This window comes from Triticum aestivum, chromosome 3B (genome assembly GCF_018294505.1).
Source record: "Triticum aestivum cultivar Chinese Spring chromosome 3B, IWGSC CS RefSeq v2.1, whole genome shotgun sequence".
NCBI lineage: Eukaryota > Viridiplantae > Streptophyta > Magnoliopsida > Poales > Poaceae > Triticum > Triticum aestivum.
The window spans coordinates 594,407,963-594,423,841 of NC_057801.1; the positions used below are offsets into that span (position 1 = coordinate 594,407,963).

The 15,879-nt window shown below is 46.4% G+C and overlaps 3 protein-coding genes and 1 non-coding gene across 5 annotated transcripts; 2 read left to right on the forward strand and 2 right to left on the reverse strand.

Moving 5' to 3' along the window:
* Positions 1-3,254: 3,254 nt before the first annotated feature.
* On the forward strand, positions 3,255-7,040 carry LOC123071145 (histone-lysine N-methyltransferase, H3 lysine-9 specific SUVH1). Of its 2 annotated transcripts, XM_044494643.1 has the most exons (3): positions 3,255-3,385; positions 3,819-6,122; positions 6,707-7,040. In XM_044494643.1, the coding sequence occupies exon 2, from the start codon at positions 3,842-3,844 to the stop codon at positions 6,071-6,073; it is 2,232 nt and encodes a 743-aa protein (XP_044350578.1). In that variant the 5' UTR covers positions 3,255-3,385; positions 3,819-3,841; the 3' UTR covers positions 6,074-6,122; positions 6,707-7,040. The 2 variants fall into 2 exon arrangements, with proteins under 2 accessions (XP_044350578.1, XP_044350577.1); XM_044494642.1 differs by lacking the exon at positions 3,255-3,385 and having other exon boundaries at positions 3,761-6,122.
* Positions 7,041-7,635: 595 nt separating this feature from the next.
* Positions 7,636-11,834, reverse strand: LOC123071146 (probable arabinosyltransferase ARAD1). Its single transcript, XM_044494644.1, has 8 exons — positions 11,364-11,834; positions 10,425-10,598; positions 9,941-10,098; positions 9,697-9,844; positions 9,325-9,579; positions 8,488-8,598; positions 8,146-8,214; positions 7,636-7,928 (listed from the first exon to the last, which is right to left on the reverse strand). Exons 1-8 carry the CDS (start codon positions 11,817-11,819, stop codon positions 7,809-7,811), a joined length of 1,491 nt encoding a protein of 496 aa, XP_044350579.1. The 5' UTR covers positions 11,820-11,834; the 3' UTR covers positions 7,636-7,808.
* A 245-nt stretch (positions 11,835-12,079) lies between these two features.
* LOC123065824 (NAC transcription factor 32-like) lies at positions 12,080-14,108 on the reverse strand. Its single transcript, XM_044489035.1, has 3 exons — positions 13,615-14,108; positions 13,171-13,490; positions 12,080-13,055 (listed from the first exon to the last, which is right to left on the reverse strand). Exons 1-3 carry the CDS (start codon positions 13,889-13,891, stop codon positions 12,372-12,374), a joined length of 1,281 nt encoding a protein of 426 aa, XP_044344970.1. The 5' UTR covers positions 13,892-14,108; the 3' UTR covers positions 12,080-12,371.
* A 1,661-nt stretch (positions 14,109-15,769) lies between these two features.
* On the forward strand, positions 15,770-15,856 carry LOC123073023 (small nucleolar RNA R24). The gene has a single exon (XR_006435550.1). It is a non-coding gene; the product is annotated as a small nucleolar RNA R24 (small nucleolar RNA).
* The last annotated feature ends 23 nt before the right edge of the window (positions 15,857-15,879 follow it).

A 15,879-nucleotide genomic window follows, 5' to 3' on the forward strand; every position in this document is an offset into this window, starting at 1 on the left:
TACTTCATGCAAGATTCAATGCAGATATCTTTTCCATAGAAATAACATGTCAACCTATGTATCCAAAGCATATATTTTCAATACAAATAAACTAAACTAGGGTTGCAAAATAATAAAGATCATCTACAAATTTTAAAGTCCCACAAATCTATATACATGCAAGATTCTAATCTAATCAAACAAGGGTTCCCCAAATCTTGAAAATTACATACATTTTATGGATAAAAGGAAGGGGATCGGAGGAGAGTACCTTCTAGGATGGATTGATGAAGAAATCCACCGACCGAATCATCAGATCTGAAGGATTTGGGAGAGGGGATTGAGAGGGGGAGAGGAACCAGCCGCTGCTACGTGGTTCTGTAACTGTTGGGGTGGGTGGGGAGGCTAGCGTGTGGCGGCTGCATCTAAGTCAATGTGAAACGCCTAAGGGCTAGGCACTGCACATTACATGTGTGGCGCCTAGCTCTAAGACGCTGCACTACTGGGTGCAGGCCCCAGGGCTACCATGCTGAACAGCTGTGCAACGCCCCAAAGCTAGACGATGTACCGTAGGGTGTGGCGCCTTCGTGTCAGGCGCCACTTAAAAAGGTCAGCCCAGTGAAACTTTTTTAGGGGCAGTTCATTTTGTGAATTGATTTTGTCCACAAGTCAAAATTGTCAAATTTGCCACGTTTTCAATTGGCCGCTGCTGGGCTTTTACTATGGGTTTTTTCTGTTCCTTTTTTAGAGTACACATTAAGAACTTGAGATAGGGAGGGCCAACTATGTTGTACGTGCGATTATGCGCCCGTTGCTTGTTGTAGGAAAAGACATGAACTACCATTGACAACATGCCTCTTGGCTGAATTATTTAACGTTGGGATTTTGTAGTTCTTCACTAGCCACATATATAAACACATGAATACTCCTGAGAGATGAAAAATTTCCACATCAGATCTTTCAAAGGGTATACAAATCCTCCAAAATTAATAAGATTATGAAAAGCTTCCACAGAAAATTGACCAGAAGGTTCAAGCATCCAAATATGAGAGTCACTATCATAAGATAGCACTACAGACTATATGAGATCAACTAGTTCTAGCCATCTATCACACAAAACCACGTCCACAAATCTCGTGGGAGTAAGACACGGTGTGGCACAATCCTGAACCTACACAACTGAAACATATTGTTTGCAAATCTAAAATATCTTCCATCATTGTGTTTTAAGGCAACAAACCCGTAGCGAAATATCATGCTAGGCAATTATAAAATAAAAAATACTCCCTCTATCCCATAATATAAGAGCGTAAAAAACACTCTTATATTATGGGACGGAGGGAGTAACCATTTTCCAATCTTCCATTTATAGAAATATCCTAAGGCAGAAATGATCCAATTAGACATTTTTAGAGGAGAACCAACCTCATTTTTAGACCAAAGTATATTAGACCTATCAGTACCATATTTGAAGTCAAAAAAATTCTGCCAATTCTTATCACTACCAGAAAAATATCATTTACCCCAAGAAGCTAACATGCCAAATTGAAATCCTTCAAATTAGATACCCCTAAAACATTACAGTTCTGATACATTCATATGCGCCATTTCCAACGGCAATATCCATTTTATCAGATTGTGAAATAAGTTTTTTTCAGGGACTAGGACTACAAACGAGTTACCTGGTGTTGCATCCTAGTCCACGATATTTACATTTCCATGTTGCCTAGTGTTGGTTTCTGGATCAGAACTGGGCCCGTTAAGCTTGATAATCGGATTTTCCAGCAATCGTTTTACTTTTCTTATCAACACTTGAACACCCGAAACATCATCTAATGAGGATACCATGGATCTTTTTATAGAGCCCAAGTTTAGAGCATCAATAACCTCTTGAGAAAATGGTTCTTTTACTTGTGCCACCAGACTGTCTTCCTCATCAGATTCAGCTTCCTCCACATACTTAAGAAGACTAGCACATTTTTCACGATGAAAAGATTTATGGGCACCCCACATTCCACCACCATATCAGGGGTACAAACCACATCAGAGTCCAGTTCTATATTGACACAGACAGGAGAAACATCCATCTCTAAGTTTTCTTTTCCAACAAAAACCGGTCATTAACATCATCGGTCAGGGAATAGAGGTGGAAGGAAGTGGTTGTAACATGAGATACATCCATATTTGCTTTTTTAACACTAGAACCATTGGATCTATTGGCAGTATCCAATTTATCAATAGGACCCTCGTCCTCTCCTACATCAACCCCTCCAATAGAGTTTACCATCATCATCTATTTCAATGTCATCATCTCCATTATCTTCATTGGGATCGTAGGCACAAACCTGGCCTAAACCCTCCACCTTAAAAGAGAACAGGAGCTATTTATATCTACAATACGAGATATATAACATATATTACATCTTTATGATAAACCTAGTGATATACATAGGACACCGCTACGCGTCGGCCGGCGAATCTTGATCCGCCATCTCACAAGCCATCGGATCTCATGGATTGAGTGGCCGAGCGTCATCCTGTACCATCGCAACATAGGTCGTGTTGCGGAAATTTTCTGCAACACAGGTCATGTTGCAGAAATTTTTACAACATAAGTCAAGTTGCAGATTTCTTTTTTTTTTGAAACAAACGTTTTGTTACAGTTTTTTTCCTTGCAACAAGGGTTTTGTCGTAGAAATTTTCATGACAAAAGCCTTGTTACAAATATTAAGTTAGAAAATTTATAGAAATATTTCGCAACAAAGGTCTTGTTGCAGAAATTAATAGTCTTTCCCCAATCGATGCCCGTGCAAGCTGAGGCCCTGCAACTGTTCGTGGGTGAGACAGAGAGCGATAGGATCGAGATGTTTCTGAGGAAGCAAAGGTGAAGAAAGGGTGGGGCCACATGGACACGTGGTAGACGATGGCGGCGGTTGACGTTTGGGAGCAATCCACTAGTGGATGCTAATCATTTTTCATATGGGCATTCTAGATGTAAATGTTTTTCTTTACGAACTTGGTCAAAGTGTACGAAATTTGGCTTTTAAGAAAATATATGCACTACATTACAAAACTGAGAGAGTATTATACATGAATCCGTTCGAGATGCTCGAAAAACACAAGCGCGAAAAGCAAGCAAAGCCGTTCACTGTTGCGTACCATCGCATCTGAAGCGTCGGTTCTCTGATCCGACGGGCGAGAGGAAGCCCTTGGCGACCCTCCGCCGCGCCTCTCGGGCAGTACTACTAGTGGGGACAGGCCCAGAGCAAACGAACCATCCACCCACACTCCCCCCACCAAATTTCCCCTCCTCCTGCCCGAAGTTGAACAGAGCAGGCGCTGTCCGCCCACATGGCTCCCTCCGTCTCCTAGAAGCCGCGGAGCGGAGCCCCGGATACTCGCCAAGGTGAGCTCTTCTCCACTCGAGGTGCGAATCTGCATCTGCGATTTTTTTCGAGCGTTGTGCTGGTTCGCGGGGGCGGAGTTCGTGGGATCTCTCTCCCCCCGCCACCACAAAACCCCAGCTTTCGTGAGCCCGGCTGGCGGGTCACCCGCCGGATTGAAGCTTGCTCGCCGACGGCGAGCCCTAGGGTTTCCTTAAAAAGTCTCCGGCATTTTTACAGCTGGTTGCTCGATTGCCATCCGTTTGCTCGCGGAATCGATGTCGATTATCATCTACCTAGTACTACTTTGTTTTGGTTTTGCTCCTGGTTGGTTCGATTATTCCATTTTGAACTACTGTGGCCCGTCAGGAAACCTAAAGTTTGAAACTTTACATTTCCACCCGGCTACGCCGATGTGCTATGCCATGGACACTAACTCTGCTTTGCTTGATGCAGGGATCCAGCTGCTGCGAGCCGTCATGGACCGGACATCGAATTTCATGCCTACTCCTGATCAGGATGTCCTGGATATCCAGCCCCTGAGGACTTTGGCTCCCATGTTCCCTGCGCCTCTGGGGGTCAACACGTTTAACGTGCCCAACACCACCCCACCATTGATATTTGTCACTTCAGCTGGGCAGTTTCCAGGGGGGGTTGGTGCTCCGGGCCATCCTGCTTTCAGGTCATTCGCCGCCGCTTTCGGTGCTCAAGATGCTTATGGAGGGCAGCCTGCCTCTTCTGGTGGCCAGCATGACGGTGGAGGGCATCCTGCCTCTTCTCGTCGCCAGGATGGTGGTGGAGGCCAGGCTACCACCTTTGCTGATAAGTACGCTGCTAATGGAGGCCAGACTGCTGCTAATGGGGCTACAAACCTTGGCGCCAGCGCTGACAGCCCAATTGATGTCATCCCTATATCAGCTTACAGGCCGACACCGCCACCTGTTATACCACTGGACGACGATGACGATGACAATGAGCATTTCACTGGCAACCAGACATCAGCATCTGGGCGGAAGATCAAGAGGCCGTCCCACCTAAGTGGATATAAGATGAGCGGCGGTTTGGGCAGTGATGACAACAATGGTGTGAAGACCAAACGCAACAAGACCTCTCACAGGAAGGCTGGTGCTGACAATGAGTTTACCTCGGTGCCCCTTTCATCCAGCAATCCCAGGGAGGCTGTGGAAGAGGTTCTCATGAACTTCGAGGCCCTGCGGCGTAGACATCTTCAATTGGATGCGGCACAAGAGAGTACCAAACGCCCAGACCTTAAGATTGGTGCCGTGATGATGGCCAATAATCTTAGGGCTAACATCAGGAAGAGGATTGGAGTTGTTCCTGGAGTTGAAATAGGGGATATTTTCTACTTCAGGATGGAGCTATGCATTATTGGCTTGCATGCTCCTACCATGGCTGGAATTGATTATATGACCCACACCTTTGGTGATAAGGATGATGATTCTGTAGCAGTATGTATTGTCGCTGCAGGTGTTTATGAGAATGAAGATGATGCTACAGACACACTAGTCTACAGCGGTTCAGGAGGTAGTAGCAAGAACAATGAGGAGATGCATGACCAGAAGCTTGAGAGGGGTAACCTTGCTCTTCAGATGAGCCTGTCGAGAAAGAATGTGATCCGGGTTGTACGGGGATTTAAAGATCCAGGTTGCTTGGGTGGGAAGGTTTATATGTATGATGGCCTCTATAAGATCCATGAGTCCTGGAAGGAGAGAACAAAGACTGGGATCAATTGCTTCAAGTACAAGCTGCTGAGGGAGCCAGGACAACCCGAGGGAATGTCAATCTGGAAGATGTCCCGGAAATGGGTGGAGAATCCAGGAACTAGAGGCAGAGTTTTACACCCTGATCTATCATCTGGTACTGAAAATCTTCCGGTGTGTCTTGTCAATGATGTTGACAGTGAGAAAGGACCAGGCCTTTTCACCTATATTACTCAGGTCAAGTACCCAAAGCCACTAAGTTCTATGAAACCATTACAGGGTTGTTCATGCCTCAATGCTTGTCTGCCCAGTGATACGGATTGTGGTTGTACACAGTTTAATGGAGGTAATTTACCTTATAGTTCAACAGGATTGCTTGTATGCCGCAAAAATAGGCTACATGAATGTGGTGAATCTTGCCAGTGTTCAGTTAACTGCCGTAACAGGGTGACACAGAAGGGGGTTAGGGTTCACTTTGAGATCTTCAGGACAGGAAATCGAGGCTGGGGTCTTCGTTCATGGGATCCTATACGGGCTGGCTCATTTATCTGCGAGTATGTTGGCGAGGTTATTGATGAGAGTAAACTGAATTTGGATGGTGAAGATGATTACGTTTTTCAGACTGTGCGTCCTGGTGAGAAGACATTAAAATGGGATTATGTACCTGAACTGAGGGGGTTGCAAATCACAAATAATTCAGCTGATACTTTTGAGCCACTGCCCATCAAGATAAGTGCAAAGAAAATGGGAAACATCGCACGTTTCATGAACCATAGTTGTTCCCCTAAGGCCTTCTGGCAGCCAGTTCAGTTTGACCATGGAGATGATGGTCACCCACATATCATGTTCTTTGCACTGAAGCACATCCCTCCCATGACAGAGCTGACGTACGACTATGGTGATATTGGAGCTGATTCTAGTGGTATAGGTTCTCCTGGAGCTAAGAGATGCCTTTGTGGATCCTCAAATTGCCGGGGCTATTTCTGCTGATTATGGAAGATGTGCATTCTGCTTATCAACATGCCAATCTATCTGTTAGGTAAAAACAGTCTTCACCTGAATGCCATTCTCAGCATTGAGCATCATGCATACATCTAACTACTCCTTTGCTGTTGGACATCCCTGCTTGTCATGCATATTTACAGGCATCTGGTTCGTATTCGATAAGCAAGCAAGTTGTGCTGATAAACACTAGTTGGATGTTTGTGTTTTATCTTCGCTGTAGCTGTAATGCTTGTGCTTCCACAGAAACTGCGTTAGAGTGTTACATGTAGGAATGCATGCAAGAACAGTGTTATTCATGTCCAGTGACTTAAGAAATTCTCAGCTTCTCTATTAAGAACGAACAATGTAATTCCTGTCTAGTGTCTTGAGAAATTCTCAGCTTCTCTGTTAAGAACTCGAGACATTTCATGGTCTAGTTTTTCTTGCTACAGATTATTTTGGGTCAGGTATTTATGATAATATGTCGATGTATTTCATATCCTGAATAGGATTTCTCTATTAACAAATTCTTACACCATTAACTTGGAGCTGTTGCTTTACTTGTGTAATAGTTTCTGATGTTTGTAAACTAGCCCACCTCGACTTTCTGTAAACCTAACTTGTGCTGGTCTTTTGCAGATCATTTTTTGGCCGTTCTGGTTGTACCTAGAAGAAGGGTAGTGTGCTGAAGTCTGACAGAGGTAGGAGCGTCTCAAATGGCTCCCCTCATGACTGCGCCGTAGTGTGGAGATAGTAGACTTATGTCAAGCTCGGCAATGCCCATTGTCACACAAGGACAAAGTAGCTTCTTGTGATTCTGTGACCGTAGGCCTTGTGAGGTCAATTTTGTATGATAACCTTAGTATTTTGGTCAAGTCGAACCAAAACTCTTAGCAGCCAATATGCCTATTGCGCCATTGTCAAGTATGTTCAGACCAGTGAGGCCGGTTTTAAAGTCTTGAATTTCCTACCAGTTTGTTCTATGTTGAGTTCCGTTTGGATTTATATGCTACAAAGTTATACCGTTGAATCTTCACATTCAAAAGAGGTTATCAATGGCATAACTTTTGCAGCATATAACTCATATTTTGTTGATCAAATTCATGGTCAGAGACCTCAGAAATTTATATGCTACAAAAGTTACACCGTTGAATCTTCACATTCAAAAGAAGTTATCAATGGCATAACTTTTGTAGCATATAACTCATATTTTGTTGATCAAATTCATGGTCAGAGACCTCACAAACCCAAACAGAGTAGAATTGGTTGGGATCTACTCCCTCCATTCCTAAATACAAGTCTTTTTAGAGATTCCATTATGGACTACATACGGAGCAAAATGAGTGAATCTACACCCTAACTATATACATTCGTATGTAGTTCATATGGGAATCTCTAAAAAGACTTGTATTTAGGAACAAAGCCAGTTCTGAGGAAATTCCCTGATAATTGCTTTTTAATGTTTATAATAACTGAAAAGGTCTCTGGGCTACGAATAAGGTACATCCACACCAGGATCTTTAGGCCTTGGGCCCTTGGCCATAAAAGCAATGTACTAGCACACTGCATATCTTCAAATTCTTAATTAATTCTCCAACTGGAGCATCACTTACAAACTAACGCTAGATTTTTCAAGTACAATTTACAAGGGAGTGTAACAGCTGTGCAAAACTCATGCCAATGACAGGTAGAGAAGAGCTACCACGATATGTGAACTATAAAATACAAAGAAAAGGCTGTTTCAGAGCATCCTCGTAGTGTTCACGACTCTACACTCACATGTGCATACGCTTCTTGATTCTCTGACCACACGCCATGACCGCTGAATATGCAACTTGATGTTCACCAGCTTGCCAGCAATCTGCATTTCGGGCATGTAACGGATAAACTGTTATAGCGAAGATTACTGTATCTCTGAAGTCCCAACATTTACACAAGGAATGAAACTGCAGATAAAATAATTGGCCTTGAAGTGGTGGGCTCACAACATTGAACCGATGTAGATTCTAGAAGCAAAAACACTTCTATTTCGCAAGTATAATAGGCTGAACAACTCTAGAAGAATGTCAGGGAATTACCATTCTCCATGTAAGGTCTTCTGGTCCAAGGGGCTGAGCAGGACTTGAATATAGAAAATGCCTCGAGTACTGTCAATGCACCACGAGTAAAAATAGTCAAGAAGATGGGTCTTCCAAGAAACTTAAGGGAGTACTTGGTCGGTGCCCAAAATCACCAAAATTGGCATTGCCCATACCTACTAACTAGCGCACTCTAGTTTGTTTTTCTTGGCAACATTGTTCAAATCATGGGCAAGCATAACCTTCACTGAAATTTTGGCTAGCCAAACTTTTGGTAGGCTGAACTTGGGTCCGAACCAAGCATACCCTTAAATCGTATTTAGGTTTTAAATAAGAGCAAACCTTGAGAAGATTGGATTGCATATCCCTGACTCTTTTGGCATCGATGCCTCTTAGGTACTTCACCAGCCAGCCAGGTTGCACAGCATCAGTTGATGACACAAACAATGCTATCTGCACAATGAAGTAACATGCCATTATTTCACACTGCAAAAACTTGTGTTCTCCAAATGCAGCAGACCAATGCCGATGACCAATGGTGAGGCAAAATACATAGTCATCATGCTACAATAAAAAATTAAAATTAAATCTTGATGGGATATAATATATGCATCTCCAACAGACTGCATGTGTAAGATTTTCGTGCATGCCCACACATGTGCACATCTATATAGACACCTTTACTATAGTTTACAATTGATTAATATTGCTCACGCACCATTTTTATAATTCATAGTGCCCCATATCACCAACGCGTTTTCTCGGTTTATCTCACAGTGCAAGTATATATAGAAAATAAATAATCCTTAGGTACAGTGGTTTCATAGATACCGTGCCAACTTTTACACAAGCTTCAGAAACACTATTGATACAGAGAAATTGGTATATGTCAAAAGATAGGTATCACTAATTCTACAACAGTCAGTGTCATTGAAGTAATCAGGCCTGTCCATTGGCAACTATGCAACTATAGTCCGCATGTTACTTGTTAGTAACTCAGTGATATGGATATATTTGTTTGTCATTCATGAGATTCAACTAGAAAAATATCCTCATTTTTTCAGGTAATAGGTAAAGTTTTGGAGCTCCAGTAAAATATATCAGCGATCTTTGCGAACCTTCATGCTTCAAATTATGGAGAATGGTAAGGCATGTTGTAGAAAAATGGGTCAACTATACCTTACTGTAGTCAAGTATTCCTTCAAAAGGAAGCTCTAGCTCATCGCTGATTATAACTGGGATACATCCACTAACAATTGCGTCAAACAGGCGAGCAGAAGATGGAGTGTCCCCAGCAGGATTCAAGCAAAAGAGAGACTTGCGCATGCCAGACTGAGCTGCTACTTTCCCCTTAGCCCCAGCAGAACCTTCTTCTATGATTATGTCTTCTATGTTTTGTAATTCTGTCACAAGCTTACTGCGTATCTTCCCACCCTAACAAGGTCAACAAGATAGAAGACCAAAAGGCAATAAGACAACAAAAAGTGGAACTATCACATGCATATATAGATCTGATTTTGTCAAAGGTTGAAATAGTATCAAGAAACTTACAGCATTTCTTTTAAGTCTTCCTCGGAAAAATAGTAACGTACTTCTTTTAGATTGAGTTTCTGACACACACTTATGATCACAAAGGTCAACATTTGGGACATATGGAAGGATAACATCCTTTTCCAGATAAACTTGCCCAGGTTTATACCTGATATAAGGTGGAAACATGAGTTGTGTTGCTCAACTGATGTATGCAAGCAGCATAGAGGCAACGTGGCGAACAATGAAGGAATGAAGACCATACCAGTTCCCAGTAGAATCCATATCAGGTAGAAGCCATATTGCTTTCTTCACAAATCTTCGGACTGACTTAAAAGACCATGGGTGATGAACAGGAATAACATGATCTCTGCCTTCTGAACGTTGCCAAGCAGGTTGATCAGTCACCCACTTCAAAGCTTCCTAATTACAGGGAAGTAATGGTAAGATCATCTTGGATATAAATAGGGATGAACAGAACAATTAATAACTTGTAATCTAGACAGAGAGTTAGATATTCCTTACAGTCAGGTGAACCCCCCAAAAATATATTACAGATAGTCATAGAATATTGAGTTCATTCCATAGTGTGTTATTATGATTTCTGTTGTGACTGCAGAAACAAACTAAATTTTCTTAATAATTGATGTCAGGTTGATAGCATGAAGAATCAAAGTTTAGCTTGGTCATATGCATGTCCTACAACAAATACTAGCTAAAAAATTAAACCTTGGGAAATGCTCGCACACCCTATAAAGTGCCTTGCATTCTTGTTTCTCCAGCAAGAAGTAACTGATTGTTGTGAAAAATGGCACGTAGAAAATGTCTGCTTCTTCTTGCCGCTCAACCCTGATAACATTCTTCAGAAGTCTTTGTGATTCAGGAGCAATGAGATCCGCCCACAGCCAGTAGTCAATAGAATGCTGCATATGCGAATGGAGATAAATTCAGACAGTAAAACAAAACAAATTGCAAGTTCCAAATTCATAGTGCTGCAATATTACTTAGCATACAGATATTTAACAAAACCGTGTTGGAAAACTGACGTATTAAATTGTCATATGCAGAGGTGGTAGATCTAAACACGCAGTAAACAGACCATTCCTATCCCAGCCAATATTAGTACATGCTATTCCAGTTCAACCATTTTCCTGCTATATGTAAACAGGATATCGGCAAGAAGTAAACTATTTACAATTTATTAATGCATTCCAACAAGAGTTTTATGATCTCAAAGAGATCGAAAGAACATCAGCAAACGATACACATCCTTATGTTTGTTGAATCTTGTAATAATTACAAATTACAGCATATTCAGTCGAGAAGCGTATGTGCCTCATTGGTATAGCTTTGCAGCATTGGGTCACAGGAATACCACAGATACCCAGAGCAGCTACAGTGGATCAGCACATAATATTTCTATGAGATCCAACACACTAAAATACAGCTCATTTCAGGAACACTTGAGATCTCCCGAGAGCATCAGAGAACAGATTTATCACAGAGGAATATAGCAACGCAGCATTACTACTAATGCTCCACTTTCAATCAGCAAGCAATCAAATGCCCCACAGTCTACAAACTAAGCGCCGTCCACCACCAAATCTGGGAACAAGGAGATCTCGTGGCATCATCAAAATTAAAACGACGCGAGAATATGATACAAATCGATCTCACCGCTCGCCAACCTGCTCGATGAGCCTGTGCACGGGGCTCCCGTTGGAGGTGAGGTTGGTGGTGTCGCGGTACGAGTCCCTGAACAGCCTGAGCAGGTCGTAGGTGAACTTGCGCGGCATCTCGTACACGTAGACCCTGAGCGGCGCGGGCGCCGCCGGCCACGCGCCCCGGGGGTCCCCGTACAGCCGGGCCTCCTCCTCCCTCCGGATCGCGGCGTCGAGGTCCCCGGGTGCCGCGGAGGAGGCGGCGGGGCGGTGCGGGGAGTCGAGGAAGCGGTCGAGGGAGGCGACGAAGGAGGTGGTAGCGCTGCTAGGGTTGGGGAGCGGGCCGGCGACGGGGCGCGGCGGCGAGGGGGAGAGGAGGAGGAAGTAGACGGCGGAGAAGACGAGGAGGGCGCCGACGGCGAGCAGGCAGCGGGAGGAGGCGCGGCGCGCGTGCGCGAGGGAGGGGAACTGCTTCCCTGCCATGGCTGGAGACTGTCGAGTGGGCTGCAAGTTTTGTGTTAAGCCGAGGCTTATGGTTTGGGCACACCAGATAACCAAAGCTAAAATAAAATTTGAACGACTGGAGACAGATGAATTTGGCAAACTCAATCTGGAAGTACTCCTTCAAACGGCCCCTGTGTCAAAAAAGATTTAAGAAAAAACATCCTAAAAAGCATACTGAACCTTGCTAAATTGCTATGGAAACCCTAAAGTTCAAAGATGCCTCGCTAATTAAAATCCAGCACAAGCACACCTAAACAGACCACCATTATCCATGCCATGAACTCTTAAATATGCACTGCTCCACTGGCAGCAAATCAGCACCTACTGCCAAAATTTCACCGCAACATTCTATCCAGTTGCTTGCAGGTTGCAAAGACACATAAACCTACGACTACTCTAAACCTACCTTATCTTTGTCCTAGGGAAAACCCGACAGGTCAGGGGATCTGGCAATTGCGTTCAAGAAAAAGGGGAGATGGTTTATCAAAACTGAACCAAAAATCTACCAATGTACTTATGCATTACACAGAATTAGTTTTGGCCGTCTGGTTTTGCACGCCCGGAGCTCTTCTTTACTGCCGCGTTGCCCTTCTTCCCGGCGTCGTCACCGCTCGCCCTGGCGTCTTCTTTTCTCTTGCGAATCACCTTGGCATGTTCAAGACGACCGTCGTCGGTGGAGGAGGGAAGATCGGTGACGAAATGCCGAGGCTGAGGAGCAGCAGGTGGTTCCGACGGGGTCTCCATCGGATCAGGGTCGCTGGGCGTTCGGAGCCGGCTGCCGGACGAATCAATATCGGCGCCCTCTGGATAATACAGGTTCCAGGCCCATGGATCAATCGTGAAGACATGGCCAAGACTGTTCCCACTCGACAAGGGCCCCAGATCAAGAGACTCGAACGGGTCGTCGTCAGCAGTCTGTTGGGGATCGGCGCCGGAACCGGATGCTTCGACCTGGCTGTCGGCGGTGCTGTCCGACCAGTTGGCGCCGTTGCGTAAGAGGCCGGCAGACGCCGTCGCCTGCGCTTGCTGCGACGTGTCGGGGCTGGTGTCCGTCAGCGGCTCGTCGACGAGCATCATCGATGACGGCTCGTGCTCCTCCTCCGCCCCTTCCTCCTCCTCCACCACCTCGTCCGCCGGAGAGGCGCCGGGATCCTCCTCCTCCCCTTTCTTCTTCTCCGGCTTGCGTGTTATCCTGCACAGCACCCACTCGTTGAGCTGCAAGCAAAAACACACGATCGACACACATCATCAAACACAGGGACGCTTGGCACCAAATTAGTTGACATGCATGGAATGAGATGAGATGATGAGATGACGATCTATGGCTGACCAGCATGAAGTTGGGGGCGGACGAGACGGGCATGTTGGAGTCCACGTCCACGAACTCGGCCATCTTCCACTCCGTCTTCTCTATCCGCTTCTTCTTGGAGTCGCCGCCGTCGTCGTAGAGGAACACCTCGTACGCCAGAGAGTTCCTGAAACCGATCGTCGCCTTCTCCTTCCCGTAGGTGACCGGCATGTTCTTGCCCACCGACTTCCAGCGGCCCGTGTCGCCCGTGTTCCGGCTCGGCCGCCCCCCCTTGGCGTACTTGCGGTTCCTCTGCGTGAACACGTACCAGTAGTCCTCCACGCTCGGGCCCAGCCTCTCCGCTGCCAAAACCAAAGCAAGTTACACGGCCATCAAGAACTCAATCAAGAAGATCAAGATCGATCGGAATCTTCTTATCTTAGAGTGAAACGACGGTGGGCATTAAGCAAGAAGGCAAGAACTCACTGAGAATCTGGGGGTGCTCCGCGTACACGTCGTCGTCGTGCACGAGCGTGGTCGGGGGCGGATCGCCGCGCAGCTTGCTCCGGAGGTAGCAGAGGATGAGCTCCTGGTCGGTCGGGACGAACCGGACGCCGGGGACGTGCAGGTACGGGTACAGCGCCGCCTCGCCGGACTGCTGCTGCGACGACGTTGACGCCTCCAGCAGCATGGCGGTGGACGACGTTGGCGCCTCCAGCATGGCGGTGGACGACGTTGACGCCTCCAGCATGACGGCGTCCATGATGGCCGCCGACGACGGGTGGTCGCGGCCGGCACGTGCTAATGCTGTCGGATCGTAGCCGAGGACGTTAGGGGTTTGACGCCGCTCTGCTGCCCACAGCACGTACGGAACAAGATTCCTTTTCCGTAACTCAACGGTTTGCACGATTCATATAGCATACGATGGGTTTAGGGGGCTGTGGCCAGCCTGCCTGATGAGGCGATGTACGGACCAAGATTCCTTCTCCGTAACGTTTCCCTAGTTTTTTCTTGTTGAGAAAAACAAGAAAAGTTACCGACTACCTCGCCTTGTCGTCCACGTCGTCTATTGGGGCAGCCCGCGAACCACACTCGCCTACGAACTGGCCCGTTTAGGAACTCTAGTGCTTATTATGTCTCATACCTATATATTATCTCTTCCTAATAATAATAAAGTACTGATTGGGTCTCCGGATTCACCGTCGCGGCGTTTTTAAACAAAGGTCCCTGTGCTTTTTAGGAGTTAACCCACAGTCTATCCATACACAAAAGAAAAAAACGGTTCGCTGGAAAACAAAAAAACAAAACACCCGTACGCAGAGGCCTCCCGTACGCATCTGCCTCCTCGATCCCTCACCCGTGCCCAAGCCACGCCATCCTCGCGCCGTCGCCGCCGCCGCCACACCTCCGCCATCTCGCCGCCGCGGCCGCACCCCTCCATAATTGCGAGGAGAGGCGTGGAGGAGAGGCTAAACCGGCGGCGGCCTTGCAAGGGCCAGCGGTGGCACGGTCGTCAAGGACCTGTCGAATCTCGCCGGATCTGGTGGGAAGTGGCGCTCAGACAGTGGATCTCCAAGGAAGGCGGCCGGAGCTCGGAGCACGACGGTTGGCGGGCGCGGCATGGCATCGGGTAACTCTACCTCCTCTGCTGCCGAGCGCGTGAACCGCCTTCGTCTCCTCCACCCGGCCGGCAAACCCAGCCACCACGCACCTTGTCCCTGCTCGTCCTCCTCTTGGTTGGACCGGGCGCTGCTCGTGCGCTCGTTCACCTCGCGTGGACGGAGCAGAAGGGGGCCGGGGCGACGCGAGCGAAGCAGAGCAGCGCGGCAGGAGTCAGCGAGCATGGGGGCACGAAGCAGAGGCAAAGGCGGCGGCTGGCGACGGACTTGGCGCGATGGCGGTGATCCGATCGGGCGAGAACGAGGCAGGGGCGATGTGGTGGAGGCCCGGCGGCGCGGCTTCCTGTGGGTGCCATGGCGTTGGGTGGGCTCCTGTGCACATCCGAGAGAGAGGTGAGAGCAGAGAAATCACTACCGTTCCAAGGTCTCTGGTCTGGGAGCTTGTGAAGAAGAGCAAGTGCTTCTTGATCAAGCAGTTTGGCAACAGCAACGCCAAGGTCCAGTTTCACAAGGACCCAACAACCTCTACAATGTCCGCTACTACAAGTTCTCAGGTCCATAGCTCTTCACACTTGCACTGTTTTTGGCGGGCTCAAAGTTGTTTATTAGTTCCTCTACAAGGCGCTAACTTGCTGTGGTCTGATGTGGTTTTTTAGGCTTAACAAACAGCAAGACCGTGGCGGTCCAGCCATCAGCGGGAGAGGAGAAGGCTGTTGTCCTGTCCACGAGCAAGACCAAGAAGCAGGACACCTGTGCCAAGCTGTTGCACAAGACTCTAACGCGCAAGCAGTTCTGCAAGATGGCCAAGTCTGTCCAGAATCAGGTACTAACACAACAAAAATTCTTACTTGAAAAGTTAGAATGCACATGTTATGCTTGTTTCTATGCTGCAACTCATTTGTATGTGCACCTGCTCTTATATACATTTAACTGTTTTGTGGATTGTACTATTAACATTTAAGAAGTTTTTCTGTCATTGGGAAATCTGCTTTGGTCTTTGTTTTTAATTGGTAACGAAAGGTATTGCTGTGATGAGCCGTGGCGATAAGGATACCAACGGATCAATTGGTTATTCAATGAAATGCTTTTTACGCTTGGCATTGAGCTCAACCGGTTAAGAAAATTGTTTTTG